The sequence below is a fragment of the Acipenser ruthenus genome, chromosome 18 (assembly GCF_902713425.1).
Source record: "Acipenser ruthenus chromosome 18, fAciRut3.2 maternal haplotype, whole genome shotgun sequence".
In the NCBI taxonomy this organism is placed as follows: Eukaryota; Metazoa; Chordata; class Actinopteri; order Acipenseriformes; family Acipenseridae; genus Acipenser; species Acipenser ruthenus.
In genome coordinates this window covers 11,712,743-11,724,275 of record NC_081206.1, presented here as the reverse complement: position 1 = coordinate 11,724,275, position 11,533 = coordinate 11,712,743, and the positions used below count along the sequence as shown (strand labels likewise).

The window sequence follows — 11,533 nt, the reverse complement described above, 5'->3', positions numbered from 1 at the left end:
GGTGAGAGAGAAGCGAAGACTTGAGCCCAGTCTGAGGGGCGGCTCGGTTAAAAAATAATAATGTACATTTACATTTCAAGCACAGCGCTGAAGTAAAAACTGCTATACATTGCACTGGCTTTTTTTTTTTTTTTTTTTTTTTATTAATCTTCCTTTGCTTACCTGCCGTTTTTAGGAGTTAAAGCAAAAGCAAATACAATTAGTTGTTGTTTTCTTTTAAGACAGCTCTTCTATTAATAGTACATTTCCAGAAGTGAAAAAAATATAATACTTGAATTAGAAAAGCATTCGCAGATAACAATTGATGGTACAAGATTGTGTTTATTACATAACCCAAAACAAGAAAAGAGAAATAAAACGTGAAAAACATCAACACTGAATTAAGAACTATAAACCTTGTCCTGCCAGAATTGGGAACCCACGTTAAGCGGAACTCGTGTGAGGGAAGTCGTGGTGGCTTTATTTTATGTGACCCCCACAGGAAACAGAAGCTATTTGTTTTGTGATTTGCCGAATCAACCCGCAATGGAACTTTATTTCTCGCTTTGTTTGTTTTTTGTTGTTTTGTTTTTAAGTTCATGATAATCTTTCTTGTAACCACTGTGGTTCTTGGCTTCTGCTAGCGCTGGATAAACTCGGGAGTCGGGAAGCTGAGCGAAACTGTCGGTAGGTTCTCCATACCAGTGGGGCCAGTAAGTGGTACATCGTCAGAATACGTTTAACAAAACTTGACCCGTGTAACGTCTGAAAATGGTACGCTGTCAATGGTGTGCATGACTACTCCACAAATCACTACGAACAAGTCGTATATGTTTATAATTTTAGATAACCTCATTTGTTGTTGCTCATCAGTTAGTCACATACATGTGCTGAATTGTGAAGATATTTATATTAAAAACAACTTTACGGGCAAAACTCAGTACATCGTACCCCCTTCAGATGGGCTTTTTCTGAGCGCGGGGCAAGCGCTATACAGGGTCTACCACGTTTTAACATGTACCACAAAATAATACCACACCGGGACTGTAGAAAACAGTACAGTTCAATTGTGGAAAAAATGATTAAACTGTTTGAAATTTACTTTAAAATGTACAGTTACGAACACCTTGTGAATGGAGGTTGTGCGGAAGTCTGAAATGCCTGTAACTCTGAAAATTAGTTTTCAATGGTTTTAATAAATGTTTACACCTGCTATCTACACTGTCAATCTGAAGAATACAGGATTACAGCACAGTAATACAATACTCATATTGTTATGGTCATAAAGTCTTTAAAACAGTACTATAAATGGAAAGAAGGCTAAATTGAAGTTACCATTAATCGTAACTGTAGCAAAAACACACATTTAAATGTATGTAGGAGTGTCTGTCTGGTTGCATTGCATGCGTGATTGAGTGATTGCATACTTCCGGTTGAAAGTGGGGGTTCGGTAGAACGTTCAGTTCATAAGTTTGGTGTTTGTAGCTCTGGGGTTCTACTGTATAAGTAGTAAGAGAAAATCCAAATTCGTTATGCCTTGTTTTTCATAGTGTGAAAATTATACCATCTGAGCCTATGGTTATGGCCTAAAAACTTAAAAGTATTCTTAATACAACCAAGGCGAAGGGAATAAAATGTTGTGTGTTCCGAGCTTCCACTTGCTGGATACTAATAAAACCAGGCATTATTTTGTAGTTCACACTCGTGCCTTCAGTATCCAGTCATGATCGGTGTGGCACAGTTGTGTAGGTTAATACTATCTGTATAGCCAAGCAAAGGAACATGTGTACTCCCATGCTAATCATATATTTACAATGTGTCCATTAATACAGATCCATTTTACAGGGGTGACTCTCCTGACAGACAGGTTGTGCTGATTGGGCATCGTTCTGTAGCTCGCATGGCTGCTGCCTTCAATTGCCAGCTAAGATCAGAGTGGCCAACCAATCTGATTTAAGGCAGTATTATTGGCCCCTCTACCCAACCAGCCCTGGTTATTATTAGAACTACCTTTTTAAATGAGCAGGTGCCAGCAGTCAGGTTCAGTAACTGTGCTTTAGTTATTACAGGTCGAGTCACAGATTGAGCATGTAGGTCTTCATTTGATTACATTAGTGATGCATAAAAAGATCCAGGTAACTGTGGAGGTAGTTATAACATAGTGAAATGCAGTAGCATTAGGGTGTTTTACAAAGTTACATTCAAGTAAGTACATCATTGGAATTGGCTTCCTTTTTTGAAAAGGTGTCTGTTTATTGGAAAAAATACATTTTTAAAGTCCATAGGTGTTGAATGTTGGGCCATTTTAAATTGGGCTTGCAGTGAGTAGAGAGAGAGAGCTGTCTTTGAACATGAAATGTATGTGCAATTTTGATGCAGCTTGGTAAGTACATTACCTGTTTCTTAAAAAACATTGCTGGCCCGATGAAGGCTCAGTAACTTTTTGTTTTCTGATTAATCTTTTTAATCCTTGAAAAGTTTCAGGACAATGTGCATTGACGCTGTTCTGATTGGTCAATTCCCTAGTTGTCACGTGACAAATTGCAAAATATAGGATTCAATTCTATTTACTTCATGTCGCTCCCGCATCGCCTGTGGTGTGAAAGATGCTTCTCAAAAGTATACGTTCTATTCATTTTGTCACAACGCTGTACAGTTTTGCTTCTTGCATCGTGAATGGTGGGTAACAGCCTTAAGCAAGCCCTTGATGCAAAAAAACTCCAGTAAGGCCACACCGTTAATTTGAAACATGCTGGCACACAGGTCGAATGCCGCCCCGTCATTAAATGAAGTATGATGATCAACAATATAACTAAGCTAAACTCTCCGGTTGTCTTCCAGCAGCAGGGCTTAAATTGGCAACAAAAAGGGCAAGGCCAAAACGGCCTTCAGTTCAATAACTTTGTAGATGGCACGAAACTTAAGTCAAGGTCAAAGTGTTGGATTCATATATAAAGCTAATTATTGACCACAGGAAAAAAAAACACAGTTTTACTTAATAATAACAATTTATTGATTCAGAAATTAATTATTTTTTAGTCAACCAGCAGCCTACAGCTATGGCCAAAAGTTTTGCATTAACTAGAATTTTAGGATTGAGACATAATAATAAATAATCCTGTAATCAAAGAAACTACAAAATGATATTGCAAAAGTCGACTGGAAGCCATTAGTAGTACAGTATTTAATGTTAGATTTAGAAATGTCAGTTATTGTCAGTTTTTCGGTAAGTGCTATAGAAAACTACAAAGCGGTATGTCATTCAGTATGTTAACGTAACATTATTCAGCAGGTTTCATTCAACTTTATGAAGCAGAATTAGTTCATTCTATAGGGTGATGCCAAACTTTTGCCAGAGCTGTAGATTTGGAGCCTGCGAGGGCATAGCTCCCTGCGTTGAAGCCAGGCATTGGCTTTTATCACTAATCCATGGGACCGTTTTTGTTCAGTAATGGCATATATTCTACTCTGTTTAACATAAACTCATTCCCTGTGTAACATACAGTCCAAGTCACTGTGTTGCATTTACGGATAAAGCTACCAACTTTCCGAAGCCTAAATCTGCAACTACTTTGCAAATACAGGTACCTAGTGTTCTTTCAATTTAATCTTTTCTGCACCGCAGTTTAATAATATGTTTGTGTGCAGAGCGTGTCTACACTGCCAGCTTGCTGCCAGGAAACAGGAAACGTTTTTTTTTTCTGAGCTCCTATATAAAATATATAATGAAAATATTTAAGGTGTATTTTACTGTTGGAATTTCATAAACGACTATTCTATCATCATGCTGCCTCGTAGTAATTAAGCAGCAATATCAGTTTAGCAAAGGGTTAACACTTCATTAACGGATTATTCTTTCAGTTTAGGGGCAACTTTAAAAACCAGTTTGGTTTCGTTGTGGTAAAAATAAGGAAATAAAGGGATAACGGCAATTGAAACATATTCAAGTTAGTTACAGTAAAATCATTTATTTAAAACCTGAAAGAAAACCACTTGTAAGTATCATGAACATTTTTGAACTCCTGACCTGAAAACTCCTGACCTGTATCAATAATCAATTTGAAAAGCTAAACTGTCCTCATGTAGTACTAATTATATGATAACGGCGACAGTACTATATTAATGGTAGATAGAAACGCATTGTTATAATAGCAGTTACCATGATGATAGTCTGGCTGATCAAACTTTAATAACAGAAGTAACACAGTGATTTAGAAATATTTGCACATGTTATTCCACATATAGGTTAACACCCTTGCTCTAATAATGTAGTGTGATTTTCAATGGATCATTTGTTATAATGTCAAGTCCAATATAATGTATATTAGTTTGTTTTAAGTTAAAATTGTATTGAAACAGGTACTGACATTGGTATTTGAAAGGTTATATTTAGAGCCCCATGAAATTATTATTATTATTTTCTCAAATATCGTTTTTACAGATAAAAATTAATAAAACAATTCAAATATATCAATAATTGTATAGTTACAGTTTTAACTACATACATATTTTTTTTTATTAAACTATCTTTTTAGCTTTAAAAAAAAAACACATTTTGACATGAACAGACCTCCCACAGAAAAATAATTTAGTTACCATAATTTCTCATTAGCGGCAGTAACGGTAACATACAGTCCCTCAGTCTTTTTAATTAACTGCCTATTTACAGTAAATATTGCCCTACTATTGTGGGGCTGTCATAATAATTGCACATACAGCATTAAAAAAAAAGATTTGTATTTCAATCCCATTGCACTGAAGCTGTATACAGCAAGTTTGAGGTTTCTCAGTATTTAAACACTAAGCAAAGCAAATCCATTCAAAACCAAAACAGCATTTGCTCCAGTGCAAAGTTTGCACCACTTGAAATAAAACAAAGAATCTGCATACTAATACAAAATACAGATGAAGCCGTTTTATATCGCCTCGCTTGATATCATACCCCGTTTATTATCACCATTTTTGAAAATCTGCTCGCCATGCACCAGAGGTTCTTTGAGAAATGACCTCTCTTAATATCATCTCACAAACCTGCTTATTGTCACGTTTTGTGCAGCCTGTCAAATGCTGCGTGGGCGGGTCTTGATAAGTAACGGGGGGGGGGGGGGGGGGGGGGGGTTTGAGCACTGACATTGTAAAGTTTTCATGCTTAGGAAGTAGTACTCGGGGAGATGGTGTTGAATTCTCAAAATGTTTGTTTTATTTGAAACTATAGAGAATTCCTGACAAACTGAACAGACAAGAAGTCCTGCAACAAAGCAGGTGTCCGGGTTGTTAAAATATATTTTTTTAAATTTGAAAGTAAAAGTATATGAAAGCATGATGACCTTTGTGTACAAAGATCTTCAGAAATATACAATTGAATTGTTGAGGATTTATTTTTGTTTTATAGAGTATTAAATGGCAGTGTTTATATCTGATAGTGAAGATGACTCGAGAATTTCAGCTGGCTGACTTCATCTTTCAAAATACTGCTTGTTTTCTCAACTAATCGTGTAGCACTGACAGTTAACAACACCCTTGCAAACTGAAGGTTATAGTTTCAAATTCCACGTATACCAGACCTTTATATTTATATTTATATAAGAAGATATTTTTTGCAGGCAAATGTTCCATTTTAAACAGAAATAAATCATTTCATATAAATGATATAGTCATCACAATAAATGTGTTCCCTAGTGTATTTCCACTTTGACAAAACAAGTTCATTTTCATTAAACTCGGATGTCCTGTAATAAACATATGCATGGATAAAATAGTGCCTTTTGTTTGCCTTACTTTGGCGACTTATTTCTCGTACTGTACGACAGGTTGTGGCATAGTGGTTTCTGATTATGAACGGGTGCAGAGGTGATGCAGAGATACAGAGATTTGTAATCCGGTTTGGAAAATAGTCATTTTATTTATGTTATAATCCAGGTCTGATGACCAAATAATAAACTCTGGTTATACACAGCAATGTGTAAAACACGGAAAACAGTAACAGGGATTGCAGCCCTAAACAATAAACACAGTATCTCTCCCACAATATACAACCACGGTCACCAGTCCTGGGTGCGTGCTGTAGTGTTCGTGGTGGGTGATACAGTTTAAAGAGTGACAAATAGTGCAGTGCTGTTCCGGGTTCAGTGGTGGCTCTTAGCGACAGCTCCGGAGCGTGTTAGCCGTCTATAAACACACAAGTAACAATTATAGACAAGACAAACAAACAAAACACTCACGAAATTCACAACTCTTAATACACAGTGCACGGTTCCTTCCGGATCTATTTCGAAACCAAAAGCGAAGGAAAAGATTTACGATTCTCCGGCCCCTTTATGCGATTATGCATGACCCCTTGGTAAACGATTGCAGCTGATTCTATTGCCTGCAGCTGCTACCTCATTTACCTTCCGGGTCAATACGTTTCTGCAATGGAGTCTCACTTTCTTCCAGGCTGACTGACTTCCCGACCCAGGAAATGAACTGTCAGGCCAGCCCTTTCTCTACTTAGCGCCCTCACAGGTCGGGAGGATTTACAACCAGAACTCATTATACTTCTGTCACACAGGTATTGACTTTTTTTCTACATTTAACCTGAGAGTGTTGGGAACTACAAATTAAAAGTGAAATGGTGTTTTTGGCTGATTTACTTTTGCTGCGCCAATATCCTGAAAACACATAAACTGTCCTTGCTGTGTAGAGAGTCTGGCAGTTCTCGCACTTCTCTGATAACTACTGTTCCTCTCAATAGCTGATATGCTTGCAAGTAACACAGCCATTTATCAATCGCTGTTATATGCATTATTATATGTGAAGTGTAGGTACTTCATCAGCAGAATAAATCGGTCGTTTTGACCAGTACCAATCCTGACAAGGTTTCCTTACAACCCCTTGTAACATCAAAGAAATAAATACCCTCATCTCATTCTCCCGATCGCGGCCGTCCAGCTTTGCTTATCTATGGAGGGGCCGGTCTGTCAAGCACAAACTGCAGACTATACTGTTTTGCACTTACTTTTTATTACATTCCTAAGTTTTAATACATTTTTTTTATTAGTGTAATGCGTGTCTTAATAAAGATTTTTAACCGCGTACACGCATGTTTCTTTTGTTTACTGTACCGGTGATTGGGGGACATTTTGAATGTCAGGTTATTGTGTGGGAGTTTATACCGTCCATCGCTTACTGTGGGCGAATCACATTAATACAAACACGCCTGTTCTAAGCGGAGGCGACTGTACAGGGTGATTTAGAGAGTAAGTTTGCCACATCAGTAATATGGTGGGTTGATGTGTTAAACTTATTTCTAATCAGCCTGTATATAAACACAAGTAAAAGACTACAGGTTCTGAAGTTGATGTTGGTATTTGGTTAACGCTTGCAATAAGGGATTTAATGGCCATGGACCAGAGTCTCAAAGCTATTTACTCCAAAGTGCCATTTTTTTAATAAAAAGAAAATAACCCCAAATACAAATGTTGATGAATTTTATTCTGAAATGTCTTCTTAGTCCAGTTAGATAAACTACCAGCTCAGTACCAGCCCTTCATGGACTGAACCTCTGTAATCCTGGCCTGCTTTGGAAATAGTGTGGACAAAATACAGTGCAAAAACAAATTACAAATACATAAAAAGATGTCTGAGAGGGACTTTCATGTCAAATAATTCCAATAACTTACAAGAGGTTGACATTCCCAGATATGCTGAACAAAGAAAAGCAAACATGCCAATGTTTTGACAAAAATGGTAACATTAAAAAATAATAAACTCCAGTCCCCTCCAGCTTCTTACATGAATCACAGCGTCCAGCCGATTGTGCAGCAGCAGGTAGATTGCAGCACTAGAGGTCACGCTGTGCTGCTGTATACACTCATGGGAATCATTTACAGAAATGATGCCAACACAAAACGGAACTGAATCTTTAATACATTCCCCCCACACCATTCATTAGTGACCCAATACACTGTTATTCAAAAACAAGTTAATATGAGACAATTGACCAGATATATGCCACAATACAATATCTGCTTTCTTTTTCCTGTTGTAACACTTCTGTTCTGTTTTTCAGGGCAGAGGTACTGAGCACAAAGTGCCTTTTATTTTTATAAGACAAGGATCAAAGATGGAAGCTGTCCACATTAAAGAGGAGGCCCCTGACATGGAACTTGTCCACATTAAAGAGGAGGCCGCTGACATGGAACTTGTCCACATTAAAGAGGAGGCCCCTGACATGGAACTTGTCCACATTAAAGAGGAGGCCCCTGACATGGAACTTGTCCACATTAAAGAGGAGGCCCCTGACATGGAACTTGTCCACATTAAAGAGGAGGCCCCTGACATGGAACTTGTCCACATTAAAGAGGAGGTCCCTGAATTTGAACTTGTCCACATTAAAGAGGAGGTCCCTGAATTTGAACTTGTCCACATTAAAGAGGAGGTCCCTGAATTTGAACATGTCCACATTAAAGAGGAGGCCCCTGACCTGGAACTTGTCCACATTAAAGTGGAGCACTCTGAACTAGAACCTATCTACATTAAAGTGGTTCTCCCTGAGCTGGAACCTGTCCACTTTGAACCAAGTGTGTCCAAGCCTGACCCTTTGGTAATAAAAGAGTCCAATAAGCAGAAACGATGCATCCCTTATAGGAAAGCTATCAAAATGCACCCTTCATATGAACAAAGACCAATCTCTTCCTTATCCCCTGTGACTGTAAATCTTAAAGGTTCACTGCCAGGTCATTCCAAATCAATACATAGCGGCCATCACTGTAGCGAATGTGGAAAGATTTTCTGTCAGTTCTGGCAGCTTAAATTGCATCTGAGGGTTCACACAGGAGAGAAGCCCTATCCGTGTACAGCATGCGGGAAGAGTTTTAAAGAATTAGGAACCCTTAAGAGACACCGGCGAATTCACACAGGAGAGAAGCCGTATCACTGTACTGAATGCGGAAAGAGTTTCAATGAATTAGGGAACCTGAACAAACACCAGCGAATTCACACAGGAGAGAAACCATATCGCTGTCCAGAATGCAAGAAGAGTTTTAGCCGATCTGAACACCTTAAAAATCACAAGAAAATTCATACGGGAGAGAAACCCTATTGCTGTTCTGTATGTGGGAAATGTTTCAATCTGTTAGGAACCCTTACAAAACACAAGCAAATTCACACAGGAGAGAAGCCTTATCACTGTTCTGAATGTGGAAAGAGTTTCAATGTATTAGGGAACCTTAGGAAACACCAGCGAATTCACACAGGAGAGAAACCGTTTCACTGTACTGAATGTGGTAAGTGTTTTAATCGATCAGAGCACCTTAAAAATCACCAGCGAATTCATACAGGAGAGAGACCTTATCTCTGTACTGAGTGTGGGAAAAGCTTCAATCTGTTAGGAAGCCTTAAAACACACCAGCGAATTCACACAGGAGAGAAACCCTATCACTGCTCTGAATGTGGCAAGTGTTTCAATGAATTAGGAACCCTTAAAAGCCACGTGCGAACTCACACGGGGGACAGACCCTATCAGTGTAACCATTGTGAGCAAACTTTTAATCAGCTGGGAAGCCTGAAAAAACACAAGCAGATGCACAGACAGGAGTGAAATCTTACCTGAGCCCCCATGAGGATGTCATTCTTCAAGAAAGTGACTTGTGTAAGAAGGAATCCCCAAGAGAGCTGGAACTAAAGTATTGAATTCTCTTTATGTAGATTTAAAAGAAGCAGGTCCAGGATAACCAAGAAAACCATTCACTCCTGAAGCACTGTATTTGAGAGTTGAGAATTAAGCACAAGCAGGCCTATTGCTGGGCATCTCTCAAGCACATCACCTCTCATCTAGGAAGCCTGTCATCCCTTCTGTTACATTCCACAAAGGTCATGCACAATCCTAGGATAAATGCATATGATTTTGATTTAGACTTGTTATTGAACTTGAGAAAGAATCAAATTATTATTGAGTAGTCAGGCCATGGGAATAAGAAGTGATGCATCCCACTGTATTGAGCTCAGTACAGTAAATCCTGTTTAATCCAGCCCCTCTACAAACCGGTTATGATCCTTTATACAATCCCAATCCTGTCTGTTCTGGAATCCAGTATGATTTGTAAGCCTATCTGTCTGTAATCAATGTAAAGCTTACTATGCAGTCTGTCACCATGTGATTTTTTTTTCTAAATGTATAATCAAGTATGTTGCATACATTCACAGATGTCCCTCAGGTATCATATATATATCTGCAGTAAAACACTAAATTACAGAGAAATATACCTGCACAGTACTTCTACTGTATTAACTGCAATAAAGTTCTTTAAGTGTTCAAATAGTTTGCCATGTATACCTTTTGGTACAGTATTAGATTTCCCAGTAAACCAGCACACTGTATAACCCCAAGTGTCCCGAGGTCTTGAGCAATGCCAGATTAGACAGGTTTTACTAGATTACATTTGGATGACCTCTAATTTACTAAGGGGTCCTCCCAAAATGATCATCAATTACAGAAAATGTACACAGCGTTCTCATTTCAAGACACCCCTAACCCTCCACCCCTCCAGCCAAAAAGCTTAGAAGCAGACCCAAGTTATTTGGACATGTGCTTGTACCTGGTTTGTAAAGCTGTATTCCCATGATTTACCCAGCCAAACAGCGGCAGAACGCATTTTAATGAAAAAAAGACAAGCTTTATTATGAATTAAGGTTCTAAATCGGAGTATAAAAGAAAATTAATATAAATGGTTGCTTACCGCTTACAGTTGTAATGACATGACAGAAGTCATGTTTATATGAATTCTATAAACACACACACACACACACACACACACACACTTATGTCGTGTTGTTATTGTAACTGATTCTGCTTGGATTGCAGGAGCATGATACTGATGCCAAGTAAAAACAAAGCCAACTTAAGCAAAACAAAACTTTATTTAAAATACACGTACCAGCGTTTGAGATGAGATGCATCTTTAAACCTCCAGTACATTGTAGGCCTGTCCATGCACAGTATTGGCACAAAGAACGCCAATGCAAAGTGATAGTGAAGGAGCACCAGGAACAGTGGCTTAGAAATCAAACTCAGATTCTTAGATCGAGTTATCCTCATCATCTGCTCAGGTTTATTCAGAAAAGACAACGTATGTTTATTTACTAGCACAGCTTCGCAATTGGAGTATGTAGAGTACAGGCTCAATACTAATGCGTTGTGTAACTAACGACTCAGTTTCACTAACTTTCACACTTTGTTTTGCTCACTGTGGAATGGGATTTGTACCTATTCCTAAAAATACCTTGTAGTGCTTTGTAGAGGTTTGCCAGCTGATAGTTCAGCATTGTCTTGCTGCTCTCCGCATACCAAAACTAGAAATGCCTACTCATCTGGACAACCTAAAAAAAGACTAGCAAAACACATTGCACACAAAGCCACTAAGCTTCTGAACCAGTGCAATGGTTTTAATCTAAAAGGACAGATACTTGTTTTTGTTTTAATATTTTGTATATCCATGATGTTTATATTACATTTATAACAGTGAACATAGACATTGGTATGTAATTTACAGTTGTTTTGTTAAGATTGCCACCA

General features: G+C 38.1%; 1 protein-coding gene across 3 annotated transcripts; it reads left to right on the top strand.

The window, feature by feature from the left end:
- Positions 1–361: 361 nt before the first annotated feature.
- LOC117421847 (zinc finger protein 501-like) lies at positions 362–10,277 on the top strand. 3 transcript variants are annotated; one of them, XM_058991221.1, is made up of 3 exons: positions 362–666; positions 6,415–6,529; positions 8,030–10,277. In XM_058991221.1, the coding sequence occupies exon 3, from the start codon at positions 8,084–8,086 to the stop codon at positions 9,557–9,559; it is 1,476 nt and encodes a 491-aa protein (XP_058847204.1). In that variant the 5' UTR covers positions 362–666; positions 6,415–6,529; positions 8,030–8,083; the 3' UTR covers positions 9,560–10,277. The 3 variants fall into 3 exon arrangements, with proteins under 3 accessions (XP_058847204.1, XP_058847205.1, XP_033892154.2); XM_058991222.1 differs by lacking the exon at positions 6,415–6,529 and having other exon boundaries at positions 362–692; XM_034036263.3 differs by lacking the exon at positions 6,415–6,529 and having other exon boundaries at positions 363–666.
- Positions 10,278–11,533: the final 1,256 nt, after the last annotated feature.

What these genes read in the sequence shown, in the direction of transcription:
- LOC117421847 (XM_058991221.1), top strand. Translation starts at nt 8,084, where the DNA reads ATGGAAGCTGTCCACATTAAAGAGGAGGCCCCTGACATGGAACTTGTC.